Here is a 15,944-nt window from a genome sequence, read left to right as displayed (position 1 = left end):
CCACACACACACATACACACTCCCGTGCAAGGGGGGCGGCGGGCACCCAGCATTCGCTTGCATCACATGCAGAACTCACTTCCGACCACAAGAGGGGGCCATTGGTCAGAACACACTTTAAAATTCTGCCGCCCAAGTTCCTCCTCAGGCTTTACCTGTTTCCGCGCTTGGCTGGTGCTTTGGTTTATTCCTGTAACTAGGACACAGAATGCTGGAAACTGTGCATATGGCCAGGCTGGGAATACAAGCTGCTCCCAGGTGACGGCCCTCCTGGCTTCATCTCCTGAAAGCCCTGCCTCCTGCGAAGGGCAGAGAACAGGCGTGGGAACTGACCCGGCAAGCACACAGGGCACAGCAGCGGGTTCCACCAACTGTTTTGCAAGGCCCTCAGCCTATTGCGCCCTCTCGAGTGATGGTTAAACGTCCAGACCAGCAGGTATCGGCCACGTGCTCCAGAGAAGATGAATGCCCGGGCCCTGCTGTTCCGGGAAGGCGTGTCCCCTCCCCCCTCCCGGTTATCTCGGCCTGGAGAGGGCAGTGACCTCCCAGTCCTCGGGACTTCTTCCCAATTGCCTCTCCTCCAAAAACATCACCGGGCCTGTCACCAATGGCAACACCCCCCCTCTCCCAGGAACCCCCTAACGGCTCACTCCCCGCCCTCCAGAATGACACGATGCCCCCAAACCTCTGCATTGCCCTCTCGGTTCATCCTCGGGGCCCCCACTTCACTCCACTAGAATATCTCCTTGTGGTGTTGGGGGTTGCCCCCTCCATCCTACCCTCCTTTCCTTTCCAAGTTAGAGGGGTCTAGCAGCCACCCCCAGTGTCCCAGCCTCCCCTCGGGCTGCTCAGACACCACACCTCCCCACGCAGGAAGTCCTCGGGGCTTGTCGTGGGACTCACGATCCTGGTGGGGTCTTTAGACTGGCAGCATCAGCCACGTGGGGGTTTGTTAGATATGCACGAAGAGGGCCCCACTTTGGCCTCCTGAGTCTGAATCGGCATTTTAACAGACTCCGGGAGTCATGAGTGCACGTTGTAGCTGGAGAAGCAGGCCCCTGTCATCAGGCCCCCCCACCCGCCTCCGCCCCTCGGCCCTCCCCACCATGGCCATCCTCTCTGCGAATGCCTTTCCTCCTCGGTCACCCTGGTTTCTCTTTGTGTCCCCCGCCCATCCCTGCTCTGTGAGAGAGTTTAAACCAGAGGAGGGGGAGGGAGCAAGTCCCACACGCTCCCAGCCAGCCTGGGGACCAAGACGCAGCTCAGCCAAGAACTAGACAGATGTGATGCCGGGTGACGGCAGACCTCACTCCCCGGCGGGAACAGCCCAGCCCTTGCTTCTGGACTGTTCCCATGCAGCTCCCTGCTCCCGCCCAGCCAAGGGAGGTCGGACCCACAGCTGACGGGCCTGTGTGCCCCGGCCGCCCGAGGGCCACCCGGGCAGAGTTAGCAGGCGCATGGGCACCCAGGCCCATGAGCCCCAAGGTGTTAGAGGAGACACCAGTGAGTGGTGAACCCCAGAAACAGTTTACTCCAGCTCTGAGCCTCTTTTGATGATTTAGGTCAAAAGTGAGCTCATCGGCCTCACTCAGCCGCTGGGCAGCTGGCCAGGGCGGCCCTCTGATCCAAGTGTTTCAAGGTTGGAGGCCAACATCTGTGTTCTGCGGGCCACGTGTGCCCAGGGTCCTGAGACACTGCGTGTGGATGCCAGATTCCTAACTCTTGCCCCCTGTTTGCTCCCCGGCCGCCACCTTCAGCCGTCAGCCCACGGCCCGGCACACCAGGGGCCCCCTCAGAGGCAGCTTCTGCAAGCATGAAGCGCCCCATCTCCTGGGCATATGAGGTCACACATTTGGGAGTGGAGAGGGGGTGTAGCAGGGCTCCCTGAGCTCCAGGTCCTTCACGCATGTGGGCAGATCCAGCCCCTCCTTAGCCAGCTGGTGGGTGGAAGGATGGGACCCTGAGGGCTGCTGAGCCTCAGCTCCTGGGGGTGGGCATCTCACACGGCCTTGCTCTGCGGCTGCAGCCATGCGGGCACACGGGAGGCTTGGAGGGTCTACATCTTACATAAGATGCCTTATGTTTGTTAAGTCTAGGCACCTCTGAGTCACTGCTCCCAAAATATGGTGAGAGGCGAGATGGGAGGGCGGCACGGAAGAGAGTTTTCCTGGCCCCGAGCTGGGCTCTGGTGTGTGGGCATCTTCGCTGTCTGCTTCTGAGGTCAGGCCCCTCAGCATGTCCCCCGACACCTGGGAGTGGTGCAGGGACCCCTGGAGAGGAGGCCCCGCCAGGCCTGGCATTAGGGGGAAGCCCAGGGTGGCTGGGGGGGGATGGGAATGCTTGGCCCGGGAGGTGTGTGCTTGGCCCGGGAGGCAGCATGCAGGCAGCTGAGAGCCCTGACTCCCAGCCAGACCATGGGGTTCACTCCGTCTGTGCTCTCTGGCTGTGTGATTTTGGGCAACTTAACCTCTCTGTGTCTGTGTCTGCTCTCTCAGCTGCCTCGTAGGGTTGTTATGAGGATTAGAGAAAGAATATCCTGACAAGCTTTTTAGTGCAGTGGCTGGCCAGTAGCAACCCCGAAGAACAAACGGAGGGTCCGGGCACAGGACTAGGGTTTCTGTTCCGTCTCAACGTCCTACCTTAGCAGTCCAGCCCGAATCAGGCAAGTCGGCCGGCCATCTGTGTTGAGCCCTTGCTGTTGGGGTACAGTGGGGAGCAAGATCGCTGTGGATCTAGGTTCCTGGCACTGAGATTTGAGTGATACACAAACAAAACAACAAAAAAAACCTTGCTTCCATAAGAACTGAGCCAGCTCAGGAGTTCTGCGTGGGGCGCCCTGTACAGTGTGAAACACAATCACTGCCTTCTGGCCGTGCATGCGCGTGAGCTCTAATAGCAACAGCGGGCAGGCTATTCTGAATGAAAGCGGGTGAGGACTTGCACACTCACTGTGGCCTCAGCTGTTGTTGACCCAGATTCCTATACCCGGAGCCCTCCGTCCTCCTGTGTGGATAAGAGCACAGAATCCACAGCCCACACCCACCCAGGTGTGCATTCTGTGTCACTGTCGCTGTCATTCCATCCGAGGGCCGGGGAGGATTTGGGATAAGACAGCTCTGGCTTTATTCCATGGCATTTACAGCAGGCTTTCGCACACTGCAGAACTTCTCTTTGTTGCATGTCATTCTGACTTGCATTTCAACCCACAAGTGGCTCCCTTTGGTTCAGAGGCTTGGAAGTTAGCGCTTCCACTCGGTGCCCTGGCCTGCCCTCCTCTCGCTCCCGCGTGGATTGGCTGGCAGTGGCCGCTGCTGGCATTGCACCATTGGCTCGGCTGTGGGATGCACCGGCGGAGGAGGCCTCCTGGTTTCTACGCTGTGACTCAGGCTCCTGTGCGGGGCTAAGTCAGGACGGAGGTTGTCACTCCACAGCGGCTCAGTGTTATCTCTGCCACAGATGTTGCTGTTGCAAGGAGCCTTGTCTCCTCTCCCGTTTCCACCAGATGCTCCTGAGCCTTCGGATGCCTGGGGGCTTCTCTCCCGTGGCTGCAGCAGTGCCAACAAGAGCAATTCTCTAACGTGGGCGAGCACGAGGACCTCAGCTGCCAGGACTCGTGTAACATGTGGATCTTACAACGTGTCCTGGAGGATTTAGCCAGCTGGTCAACCCAGCAAAGAAAATGACTCGGCGCTTAATGTGGAACAAAAACTGAATAAGCTCCAGGAAGGATAGGTTCTGCCTGGATTATGCCTTGCGAGATGGTTGTTGTGAGGTTGGGAAATAAACAAAACACTGAAAATATTGGTGCGTCTTTAGATAAGAGCAAGTCCTGGAAATTGCCCGGACGAGGCTCATGGAAATGCTGCAGTCTGCTCAGACGCCTACTTGGCACGCATTTTACCTTGCAGCGCGGACGTGGCATAAGGATCCTGGGAGGAATCGTTTTATCATTAGATTTTCTTAGAGATTACGCGAAAGCCCGTCTCCCTGCTGCACACGTTAATTGCAGATATTTCTCTCCCCCTCGTTTCAGCTTGCAAGATGCTGGCATCGGATTCATCCTGGTCATAGACCGAAGGCAGGACAAATGGACCTCCGTGAAGGCGTCAGTCCTGCGAATAGCAGTAAGTGTCGGCGCCCCGGCTCTCTGACGTCCCACCTGCTCTTCTCCTGGGCTTGGGGACAGCAGCGTTTCTTTCCTGGTGACCCTTCTGCCTAGGTGGCAGTGTGGGTTCTAGCTGTCACTGTGGTGCAGCACCGAGGCGTACAGCCAGCTCAGAGCACCGCCCGGGTGGCCTGAGGCCTAGAGCCCCACCTCCTTGACTTCAACAGTTGCTAAGGCATGTGTGTGTCTGTGCATGTGTGTGTGCAGGTGTGTGTGTGTACGTGTGTGTGTGTGTGTGTGTGTGTGTTCTCAAATGGGTTAACTCTTCGGGGGCCTGTTTTAATTAGAAAACAGTTCCACCAGCTGGCTTATTTCTGACCATTGAGTATGTGAGCTGCCCAGGATTTACTGTGTATTCATTCTTTAATAGAGCACAAAGTCCTGAGTAACAGGGCACTGAGTGTGTCACAGAGCGTCTTCAGGCTAGAAGTTTTAACTATATCGAACAGCTCTTAAGGGACCTCTCCTTTCCAGTGGACTGTGTATTCCATAGTCTTACGACTGACTCAGATGCCTGTGTCTTTCTTGGGAACCCATCCTGCACTTGGTAACCCTCGCTGCCAAGGAATTTATCTTGACGTCCGCGGAGCTGTTTTGCAGCCTGTGTGCCGCCCTCCAGGGCAGAGCAGCTGGTCTGTGTCTGTGGCCGTGATTATTTAGGAGGGAAGAGTTAAGTCAGCAGGGAGCCCTGAATCTTATTCTTGCCAGTAGCTTCCACCCCCGCTCACGATCTCCCCTGTGGAGCACTGCTCACCACACTGGGTTCCACCCACGCTCGCCTCCCAGCCGCCAAAGGACCGAAAAGCGATTGTTGGCAAGCAGGGTGACCCAGAGAGACTTGGCCGGGTCTCCCTGGGCGGTGATGGCTCCGCTGCTCCCAAGCGTTTCTTAAAAACCGAATGCCCGACAGAGTGAAATTCTCCTCCCATCTTGTTCTGGGCCTTGCGTTCAGCCATCTTTGGTTCTTGGCCTCAGAGAGGCTGCTGTGGTGGGGTTCTGGGTAGAGTGGAAGAATCGACTCCTTCCTTACATTTTGCTTCATTATTTCATCTTAACGATGATTAAAGGCTCGGGGTCTGCTCTGGCTCCTACAGTTCACATCGTTTTGGGGCAAGCCTGCTCTTTACTACTGAGTCCCACATGGGTCTTTTGGATAAAGCGTCTCCCTGCACCGCCCCACGTGTCCCCTGCCCAGGCCCCCCCAGCACACACTTCCCATGACCTCATTTATCTGAAACAGATCAAAACACTTCAAAGCACTTCCAAAGACGTCAGTGTGTTATATCAGCGATTTCCGACCTTTCTCATCGCATGGAACACATGAACTGCAGCACACCAATCTGACAAAAAATAGTTATAATTTTGATTCATTCACACCTATGCCTATTGTGGTGTTGGCTATTGTCAGTTTTTTATTTGATAATCTAAGGGAAAAGAGGTCAGCCCCCCTGACTAAATAGATATCATATGTTTTAAAAATTCTTGCAGCACACCGGTTGAAAAAAAAATCACTGTTACATAATAAGATTTCCTTTATTTTAAAATCCTCATAAACTTAGAGTACTCTTTTCTTTAAAAAAAAAGGGGGGGTATTTTTATTGAATTCAGAGAGTAAGAGAGAAGGATAGAAACATCAATGATGAGGGAGAATGATTGATCGGCTGCCTGCTGCACGCCCCACACTAGGAATTGGCCCGAAACCCAAGCATGTGTCCCGACCAGAAATCGAACCATGACCTCCTGGTTCATAAGTAGACGCTCAACTACTGAGCCACACTGGCCGGGCACAAAGTACTTTTGAAATGCCAGCGTGGTCACGGGCGTGCCCTGTGGGTCCAGGCCTCTCGTCCTTGTTGGAAAGTGCTTCTCTGCGCCTCTGCACACGGGCATCTCCCTGGAACACCCTCACCCCCGAGCACCATGTGGCTTCGCATCCTTCCACACCCCCTCGCCCAGCTCCCGGCAGAGCAGCACTGCCCTGGGAGTCTCCTGCCTTTCCTCTACTTGATGGAAGTTCACAGTCGTTCTGTGTTTGCACATCACGGCTTCCTGAGGTCAGGGCCAAACCCTGTCCATCCTCGAGTGGCTGGGTACCCAGCCCAAGCCCCATGGGAGGCAGGTTCGCCATAAATATCTCTCAAGTTCATCAGTTGTTCCTGGTTAGCAGCAAGGAGCTTCCTAAATGCAGGGTTGCTTTTAAAAACAAAACAGATAAATTGGGGGATGGGGTGGGTAATCCTTCAGATCACCCTACAATTCAGCAGTGTGGTCTGGGCCTGCTGCCGGAGCTGTCACAGCCAAGCTCATACCAAGTTTTATTCATCATCAAGCTTATAATCAGATTGATTGCTGAAACAAGCTGGCTCATCTTTAAAACTTTGTTTTGTGAAAAATCACAGCTAAAAAGTTGGTGTTTGAGTTTTTAGGTTTGCACTGATTCTTACACAATAAAAATATACGTGTGGCTTTTTTTTCTATCCTTTTTCCTGTAAGTCACAGAGTTCCCCAGTACTGGTTTGGAAATCCCAGAAATCAGCATTTTTCTAGCAGAATTGTCAAAGATTCTCTTTGCACTCTGATGCTTCTTGTTATAAAAAATTACTGATATCAATGCGAAAAATTCTATTAATGTATTGAACACATTTGTGAAAACCCTGTTCTGTGCCTGGAACGTGAAGGTGGGGATATAAGGGGAGATTGAGCAAGAAATATACACCCAAGCAGGGTGCAGACAGCTGACAGACATTGTGGTCAGAGTTATGCCTACAGCAGTGATGGCAAACCTATGACACACGTGTCAGAGGTGACACATGAACTCATTTTTTTGGTTGATTTTTCTTTGTTAAATGGCATTTAAATAAATAAAATAAATATCAAAAATATAAATCTTTGTTTTACTATGGTTGCAAAGATCAAAAAATTTCTATAGGCGACATGGCACCAGAATTAAGTTAGGGTTTTTCAAAATGCTGACACGCCGAGCTCAAGAGGTTCGCCATCACTGGCCTAGAGACACCAGAAAAATATATAGGGGTGCCTGAGACAGCACAGGCCATAGGGGTGGGCAGGACGCTACAAGCCAAGCCCTGCTGCCTTCCTTGAGCATGCGTCCACCTCTGAGCCAGGGTGTCCGTCTGATCTCTACCATGGCTCTGTGGTGGGACCAGGAGGTGGGAGACAGAACTGGCGCCAGAGCTGGTACTCATGCTGCCACCTTCAGCCAGCCTATACTATTAACCAAGGGGACTCTGGGAAAGCAGACACCCAGCACCCGCTAGGCCAGTGCCCGCGGGAGGAATCGGCACATGGGCGGCTCCAGGGTACACAATTTCACGGGGGCACCTGGCCAGCTGCAGGTGCCACAGAAGCAAGTCGGTGGCAGCGGCTCTTCTCATCTCCAAGTGTGTCTGGACCCCCGGTTGAGGCTCAGCCCTTACATAACACCACGTAGTTCAGGGCTATTTTTTGCCACCACGGGTACTGTCTCCTGAACTGAGCTTTCCTTAATTTGGGGTGTTCGTTTTCCTTTCTTGGATGCCTTCACCTTGGCTTGGAAGAGAAGAATAAGGCATTGGAGGAGCCAACGTCTAATGTTCCTAAAATCAGACTTGCTGTGCCTCCATCCAAAACAGGGCCTTCATCGGCTCTCATGGCCATTGGGGGCAATGGGTGCTCTGACCTGGCACAGGTCATGATCTTTACCTGTGGACACAAGCAGAAACAAGACTCGAAGCTGAGAATTCAAGCATCACTCTTTGTTTGTCTAACAGTTGGTTCAAAGTTTGGACTGTCCTGAGATAGATGCCTCTGATAAAATACCAGTGTATGTCTTCTAGGATTCCACTTCAAATTTTAACCCACTCCTACTACGTCTGTGTGCGAAGAGTGAGTGTGAGTGTGTGCTGTTAGCATGGTGGAGGGTTGTAATGGACTGTAAATATTTAAGTTTAGAGCTAGCGTAATTCGGTTCAATCTATGTCCTAAGCAGTGATGGCGAACCTATGACACCGGTGTGTGACACGCAAACTCATTTTTTGGGTTGATTTTTCTTTGTTAAATGGCATTTAAATATATAAAACAAACATAAAAAATACAAGTCTTTGTTTGTTTGCCATCACTGTCCTAGAGCATGCCATTGAAGGAAATTGCAGTTCAGGTCGTTTCAGTCTGTGTGGGGAGAACTCGGGGTTTTCCTGTAAAGCCGATGCCATCTGTGTGTGCACAAAGTGTCTGAGGGACCCAGGACTTTTAGGGCATTCAGTAAATACACCGTATGTGGTAAAATAATATGTTAAACAATGTTAATAAATGCCTACTGTGTGCCAGTTCCCGGAGGTCTAAGCACTGGTGGTGATGCCAGGGGCGGGGAGGGTGTGGGCAGAGGCACTGCTGGTCCCAGAAGAGCAGGCAGCCCAGGTGTCCCGATATTGAGAGTATTTGGTGGAATGACTGTCCTTCCTTCAGAGATTACCCCCTTCCTACTCATTTTTCATTAAAATGTCTTTTCCTTAATGGTGTTTATGACGGTCTCAGCCGTACTCACCGGGGGCTGGTCTTAGATGCCCCATCCGGCAGGCTTGCACCTAGACCTCCCCAGCAGCAGCCCCGGCGGCCGGAGGCCTCTGCTCACAGACAGCTTTTCTGATTCAGTCTCTGGGTTTTTCATCTCCTCACACTGGGATCCAAGCTTCCAGCTTCATATTTATCACACAAACTTGTGTTCCTTGTTTGGCTACTATGAGGCAAAAGTCATTGGTCAGGCTTCAGCTGCTCCACTTGAAATTAAACATCTCACGTCAGGCTGGATAACTGTCGCTTTGGGCACAAGTTAAGGCAGTGACTTGAACTTGGGGAGGGTTTCAGACAGCGTTCCCCCAAGCACCAGGGTTCCACGAACTTCTTCATCCATTGGCTCCAGTTGTGTTGCCTCTTCGTTTAGTAAGAACCTAAGAATATGAATTCAGAAGCCAGTTGAGTCCTCTTCATCTATCCCCAGATTGCACATGTAGAGTCATCACATCCTGTGTGTTCCTGAGTCAGTCAAGGTCAGCTCCTGAAAACAAACAATATTGCTTTCATACGACACAGGAACCTATTGTCATCATTTTCTGATTGCTTGATTCCTGAGTGAGTTGCAACAAGATGTTATGTTATAGCCTTCATTCCAAATCCTGCATCCAGTTACCTTTATGTTTTTAAAATAAAGTTTTATTTTCTCCCAGATGGCTTTTAGTACATATGGTTGGCTCCAGCCCAGAGAAAATTTAATTTACTGTTGTTTGTATTCAAAATATTGTTTGTGTATGTCACTAAGCCTTCTCTGGCCAGGATCTTACAACTACTGTCTTTAATATAAAGATTCAACAACTTAAAGAAATGGAAACACTAAAGCAAGAGAAGGGGGAGAATGAACCGGTTTTCACGTAGACTGTCACCTCCAGCCACAGGCTCAGCAAGGTCAGTGTCTCCTCCCAGGACGGGCGAGCGAGGCCCAGTGCCGGTGGCTTTCCTCGCCGCCTGAGCTGAGTTCATCTACGGGAAATCGCTGGAGGACCAGGGCACAGCTTTATCCTGTGCATTCAAACCTGTCCTTACGGAGCACATCTGCCCCGAGGTGTGAATTAGGGCGGCAAAAGCAACATTGACATTTAGAAAAGCGTGACTCGCTGTCACCTCTAGAAAGAGACTGTCGTCAGGATGTCTTCCATCAGTTTCACAAATGATGGTGACGGGTTTGCACGGTCCTCCTGTTGGTAAATGGCCCGGAATCTGCCCTCGGGCTGCTGACTCTCCACATGGTTCTCTGAGTTGTCTTTTCCGCTCGAAGGAGTTGAACTCAGTGAGCATTGGCAGGGTCAGCAGGGGCGGCTCAGTGGGGAGGTCACGGCTCGCTGGGGTGCTTATTCACAGGCCCCTCCTGAGCTGCGGGTCCCGCGGTGACCGTGGGTGGCTGTGCCAGGCACCTCTAGCGACTGGGCAGATGGCACCTTGTGACAGCTCCCCTGACCCACAGGGCTGCAGACACATAGCGAGCGCCTGCTAAGGTGCTGGCGACCGAGGACACATGGTACATGGTCCCCATCACCCAGGCTATGGCGGTGCTACGCAGACTCGCTGGGGAACCTGTGGGGAGGGTGTGTCTCAGGGCTGCAGGCAGGAAGGGTATGTGCTCCACACCCAACCCAGAGGCCGCCATCACTGGAGTATTAGCGCTGCCCTCAAGGTTCCCAGATGGCAGTGGAGGTGCCCGGCAGGCACTGAGGGCCTTCAGGTGGGAGCTCAAGGAGTGGCCGGGTCGCAGGCACAGGGTGGATGTCACCAGTAGGTGGGTGGCAGTGTTAATCCTGGATGGCGTAACCCGGGAATATCCGTAGGTGCTGTGGGCTCTGGTGTGCCCTGCAGGTCCCTGGCTTAGGGTCTTCTGCCAGTCCTGCTTAGATGAGCATGGATGTTAGAGGTGGGCCAGGATGACCTTTGAGCCAAGGTATCTGTTTCAGGCCTTGGGGCTGTGTCATTCTGTTCGTTTATTACAGTGATGGCAAACCTATGACACGCGTGTCAGAGGTGACACGCAAACTCATTTTTTTGGTTGATTTTTCTTTGTTAAATGGCATTTAAATAAATAAAATAAATATCAAAAATATAAGTCTTTGTTTTACTATGGTTGCAAAGATCAAAAGATTTCTATATGTGACCCAGCACCAGAGTTAAGTTAGGGTTTTTCAAAATGCTGACACGCCGAGCTCAAAAGGTTCGCCATCACTGGTGTATTGTATATTAGGTGCCTGTAGCCTGGTTATCCAGAAATCGAACTCACTTGCTTCAGAATTTCTTGTTTTGGTAATGGGGTCTCCCTGGATTTCAGCGTCTGGAAGTCATCTGGCGTCTAGAATAGCCTTTTACTATGTGTCTGTCATCGCCACGATTTTGAGCGCTTCGTGTGAGCACTGTGTAAACTCTGCGTGTGCATTAAGTCACTTAACCCTCAGGAGTGCAGTGAGGAAGGCACTCTGTTACCTCTGCTTCAAAATGGGGAAACTGAGGCACGGGAGGCTACGTAACTTGCCCAAGGCCAGGTACCTGGTCAGCAAAGCTGGTAGCTGAACACATTCACATGATCGTATCTAAGAGTGTGTGTGCGCACGCTTATTTTTATCTTTCCTTCAGCTTGTGTGTGTGTGTGTGTGTGTGTGTATGTGTGCGCACGCACGTGTATAGCTTCATTTCTGTTTGACAAGCATAGTTCCCTGGGACTGTCAAACAAAGTTCCCAGACTGGATGGTTTAAACAACAGAACTTTATTACCTCACAGTCTGGAGGCCGGAAGTTCAAGGTCAAGGCAGGGCTGGTTCCCTTTGTGGCCACAAGGGAGAACGTATTCCACCCTCTCCCCCAGCTTCTGGGGTAGCTGGTGATCTTTGGTGACCCCTGGCTTGTAGACCCATCCCCCATCTCTGCCTTCATCTTCACGTGGCATTCTCCCAGTGGGTTCTGTGTCCAAATTTCCCATTTTCATGAGTCATTGGTTTGGAGGCCTATGCTAATATCTTATTTTAGCTTAACTGCCTCTGTAAAGACCCCATCTCCAAATATGATCACATTCTGAGGCACTGGGGGTTTGGTCTTCAATATCTGAACTTCAGAGGACACAATTCAGTCTGTAACAAGTGTAACAAGCTTTTGACTTTCTCATTTGTAAGTAACATCAAGCAGTGTGACTTTTCCCCTTTTCTCTTAAGAGGTGGTGATGCCTCTGACGGAGTCCATGTCTATAACCTTGATTGTGTTGAAAACACGCAGACAAGGTCTTCCCCGTCCGGCCTGTGCAGTTAGCTGCAGGTGTGTGGGACCCCTGCGTCAGCTCCAGCGGTCCACCAGCGATGCCACGCCCTCTGTTCCCTGCAGGCATCCTTCCCGGCAAACCTCCAGCTCGTCCTTGTTCTGCGACCAACAGGATTTTTCCAAAGGACTCTCTCTGACCTCGCTTTCAAATTCAACAGAGATGACTTTAAGATGAAGGTTCCAGTAAGTACACCCGGCTTTAGCTCCGTAGGCAGAACTAAACGTAATTGCATTCTTGGCCCATCTATGATAATCGAAATTCTCAAGGCGCTAACCTCAGTGCTGTGAGCATAACTAAAGCCCCAAACGCCTCGGGCGGAAATTGTACTTCCTCTTATGCAACCAGGAGCAGTATGATCCTTCATTCCCCCCTGCCACTCTGCACCCCTGGGGTGACTGTGCCAAGCATGGCCTTGGATGGGCCACCTTCAAAGGACTGGCATTTTGTCAAAGCCATGAGTCTAGAACGTTCTTATAGCAAGTCAAGCTGAAGAACAAGGGAGCCCAGGGGACAAGAGAGGGCCCAGGGAAGTGGGTGCAAGCATCCCTCATGCCTGCAGAGAGTGGGGGCTGTAGGCCTTGGCCCTGCAGGCCAATCCTTTTCTCATCTCCTCACTCCAGCTCACATCAGCCAAATTAGTGAGTTGGCAAAATCAGGTTTCACAAAGAGAAAATAGAGTCATCTCTGCTGAGAACTGTTTTCTACTTTGAGTGGACATTTTAGCTTACTTTATAAAATGAAGATCATGCGCCCTAGCCGGTTTGGCTCAGTGGATAGAGCGTCCGCCTGCAGACTGAAGGGCTCCAGGTTCGATTCCAGTCAAAGGCATGTACCTCAGTTGCAGGCTCATCACGCGAGGGAGGCGATCAATAGATGTGTTTCTCTCACATCAGCGTTTCTCTCTCCCCGTCTCTCCCCCTCCCTTCCACTCCGTCTAAAACTCAATGGGAAAATTATCCTTGGGTGAAGATTAAAATGTAAAAAAGGTCATGCTTCAATCAAAAGACCTCCACATTGGCACTGTCGACGTTTGGGCAGGATTGTTCTCTGTGGTGGGGCTGACCTGTGCATGATCTTACCCCTACCCTCCGCCCACCAAATGCCAGCACCACCCTCCCTACCCCCCAAACGTTGTGACAATCAAAAATGTCTCCAGACATTGTCAAGTGTCCCCTGAGGGACAGAAGGGGGGGGGGGGGGGGGGGGGAACCGCTGCTTTAAACTAATACAGCATTTAATAATACATGAGGTGGTTTCAAATCACATTTGGGCTAAACCTCTCCAGACCTGTTTTGTAGTATCTGTGTGACAGCTTACAAAGCAAGGGCTATATTTTCATCCAGAACTCATGGGCAGGATGACCTCAGAAAGGACCAAAGAAACACATTAAAGCAATAAAACAAGTGTCCCGTGTGGAAGAGCTTGCTTGGTCACCACAGCCATGTGGTTCCCCGTCAAGGCCATCGTGCAGGTGAAGGGCACTGAACTGGGTCTGAACCTGCAGTGACCTCACAGTCTGTCAGCAGAAACGAAGACCAAATGGTTTTCTTTAGAGTCTGAGCTCCATCCGATTGCCATGCTGAGCTCACCTGGCCGGAGGAGCGTCCACGCTTTCCATGTGCCTGATGTCCATCCCAAGCCCAGCTAGGTCACGGGGTTTGCCACCCTTCAGTGGCTGTCATCTGGTGCGATTAGTCATCCTGTACCCATTTCATGAATGGGGAAGCTGAGACACAGGGAAAATAAGCGACTTGCCTCAAGTTAACCAGCCGGTTAGTGGTAGAGCTGGGATTGAAAGCCAGGCCCAAAGCCAGTGACTTAGGTCAACAGGGCCACCAGCAAGAAAACGTTTCCTGACCGTCTGCTGGGCGTTCTGTGTCTGGAGGCGGTTTCCTTTCTCCTCTAGGTCATAATGCTGAGCTCAGTACCAGAATTACACGGTTACATCGACAAGTCCCAGTTGACCGAGGACCTGGGCGGGACCCTGGATTACTGCCACACCAGGTGGTTGTGTCACCGCACAGTGAGTCTTTCCGGCACTCTCCCATGGATGTGGGCTACGGGCTGTGGCTCGCAATAATCCCCGGTGAATCCCTTAGAATTGCTTTTGCATTTCGATGCTGCCTTTTCCAAAGACATGTTCCTGTGAAAAACCCAAGTTTTCTCCCCAAGAATGAGGAGATGGTCTCAGTGGACCTTAGTCATCCAAAGAAATAACATGAGTAATAAGTTCGGGAGTGGCTTTCTCTGGGCTCAGAGACTGAAAAGAAAGATTGAAAAACCCCAGATTGTTGTAGATTGCGGCACTCACACCTCTCTCAACAAGGAGAGAGACCCTGAGCCTAGAATGACTCTCGCTGATGAAAGCCTATGTAAGGAGTGTCTGGTATGTGTCTGAAGAGGTCGTGAGGCTAAGAACCAGCGGGAAGGTATTTACTCTACGCAGACCAGGCTTGCCGTGGCCCCGTCCCCATGAAGATGTCCCGGCCGGTCCTTGGGGGCGCTTTGCAGGCAGCAGGAGGGTGCGGTGCGTGCAAAGCTTTGTGATGGTGTTCTCCCTCTTCCCAAGGCCATCGAAAGTTTCGCCCTCATGGTTAAGCAGACGGCCCAGATGCTGCAGTCCTTCGGGACCGAGCTGGCCGAAACGGAGCTGCCCAACGACGTCCAATCGACGAGCTCAGTGCTCTGTGCACACACGGAGAAGAAAGACAAAGCAAAGGTATGTGCGGTTTCAGGGGGTGGGAGGGGAGGGTAATGGGGGCTCTCTGTCGGAGTGTGAGATGGTGGAGTAGAAGGAGCCGATGCCAGCATTAGGTAAGACAGAATCAAAGGGTTTTCTAAGATGCCTTTTGCTGCTCATGAGCCGGGTAACCTCTGTGATGAGAACTGAAATGTGCTCCTTTTTAAAAGCAGCATAAACCAGTGCTGTAGATGGAGGCACCTGGGGGTTGGCCTGTGAACTCTGACTGAAGCAAGGCATGGGAGATGGCTTCTCTGACCCAGCTCCTGAGCTGCCTTGCAGCTGGGCCCTCCATCGAGGTGTTGCTGTTGCTTTTTAGTAAACCAAGACAGGAATTCTGTCCCCGGGGGCCCATAGACGGCAGGCGGAGGAGACGTGGGCTGACTCAGAGAGGCTGAAATTCATCAAGCAGCCACTGTACTCACGTACTTACTGTCAGTTCCTGGGTAAATGCTCTGAGGGAGAGGTGCTCCCCGAGTCTGCCGCATCCTGCCCGACCTGCACATTGCAGGCTGTGCATCAGCGGTGACCATGACCTGCTGGTGGTGCCCTCCGGGGTATCCCCGCCCACACCAAGAGAACCCCTCACTCCCTTTCACCCCTGGCAGCAGGGATGGCTGCAGAAGCAGCACCTAGAGGTCTGGTGTCCTGTTACTCCCCTACTTTATCCTGCTGCCCCTGAGTGACCCGTAACCCTAGCTCTGCCCTGGTTGCAGCAGGAGGAGTCTTCCCCACCCACCTGCTTTCCCCGTGGGTGAGCCGTCAGTAGAGAGGGTAGGAAGACTTCGCTGTGGCTGGTGCTATGCCCACCTTGCTCACTCCCCTCACGGGGGTGATGCCCCACAAAGCCCACCGCTGTCTCCAACCTGGTCAGAGTCCCGGGGAGTGGGTGGGCCTGGGGTGCGAGGTGCCGTGCTCTTCCCGCAGGAGGACATGAGGCTGGCGCTGGACGAGGGGCAGAGCATCCTGGAGAGCATCAGGGAGCCTCTGTCCAAGAGCCCGGAGCAGAACCTGAACCAGGACCAGCTGGACAACCAGACCACCGTGCAGAGGTGAGGCCTCAGGCTGCGGGCCTTTCCGGCGCACGGCCACTGTGCCAACGAGAGGCTGCAGGCTGAGGACAGAGGGACAGACAGGCAGGAGCAGAGGCCCTACCCATGCTGCCTCGTCGCCTCTCAGAGCCTGGTTTCCTCGTC

The 15,944-nt window shown here is 52.5% G+C and overlaps 1 protein-coding gene across 10 annotated transcripts in view; it reads left to right on the top strand.

Moving 5' to 3' along the window:
• The window catches only part of MCF2L (MCF.2 cell line derived transforming sequence like), a 188,318-nt gene that overhangs the window by 133,449 nt on the left and 38,925 nt on the right, over nt 1-15,944 (top strand). For 9 of the 10 annotated variants that reach the window (XM_015568426.1, XM_015568423.1, XM_015568421.1 and 6 more), the window contains 5 exons: nt 4,034-4,124; nt 12,071-12,190; nt 13,915-14,031; nt 14,578-14,727; nt 15,676-15,800. In XM_015568426.1, the coding sequence (XP_015423912.1) occupies nt 4,034-4,124; nt 12,071-12,190; nt 13,915-14,031; nt 14,578-14,727; nt 15,676-15,800 (603 nt within the window). Of the gene's footprint in view, nt 1-3,110; nt 3,773-4,033; nt 4,125-12,070; nt 12,191-13,914; nt 14,032-14,577; nt 14,728-15,675; nt 15,801-15,944 lie in introns of those variants that run through there. The other variant, XM_015568427.1, reaches the window with a different exon arrangement.

Source organism: Myotis davidii, unplaced genomic scaffold (assembly GCF_000327345.1).
Source record: "Myotis davidii unplaced genomic scaffold, ASM32734v1 scaffold242, whole genome shotgun sequence".
Lineage (NCBI taxonomy): Eukaryota > Metazoa > Chordata > Mammalia > Chiroptera > Vespertilionidae > Myotis > Myotis davidii.
Note: the sequence above shows the minus strand (reverse complement) of the source record. Positions and strands in the feature narration are given on the sequence as shown.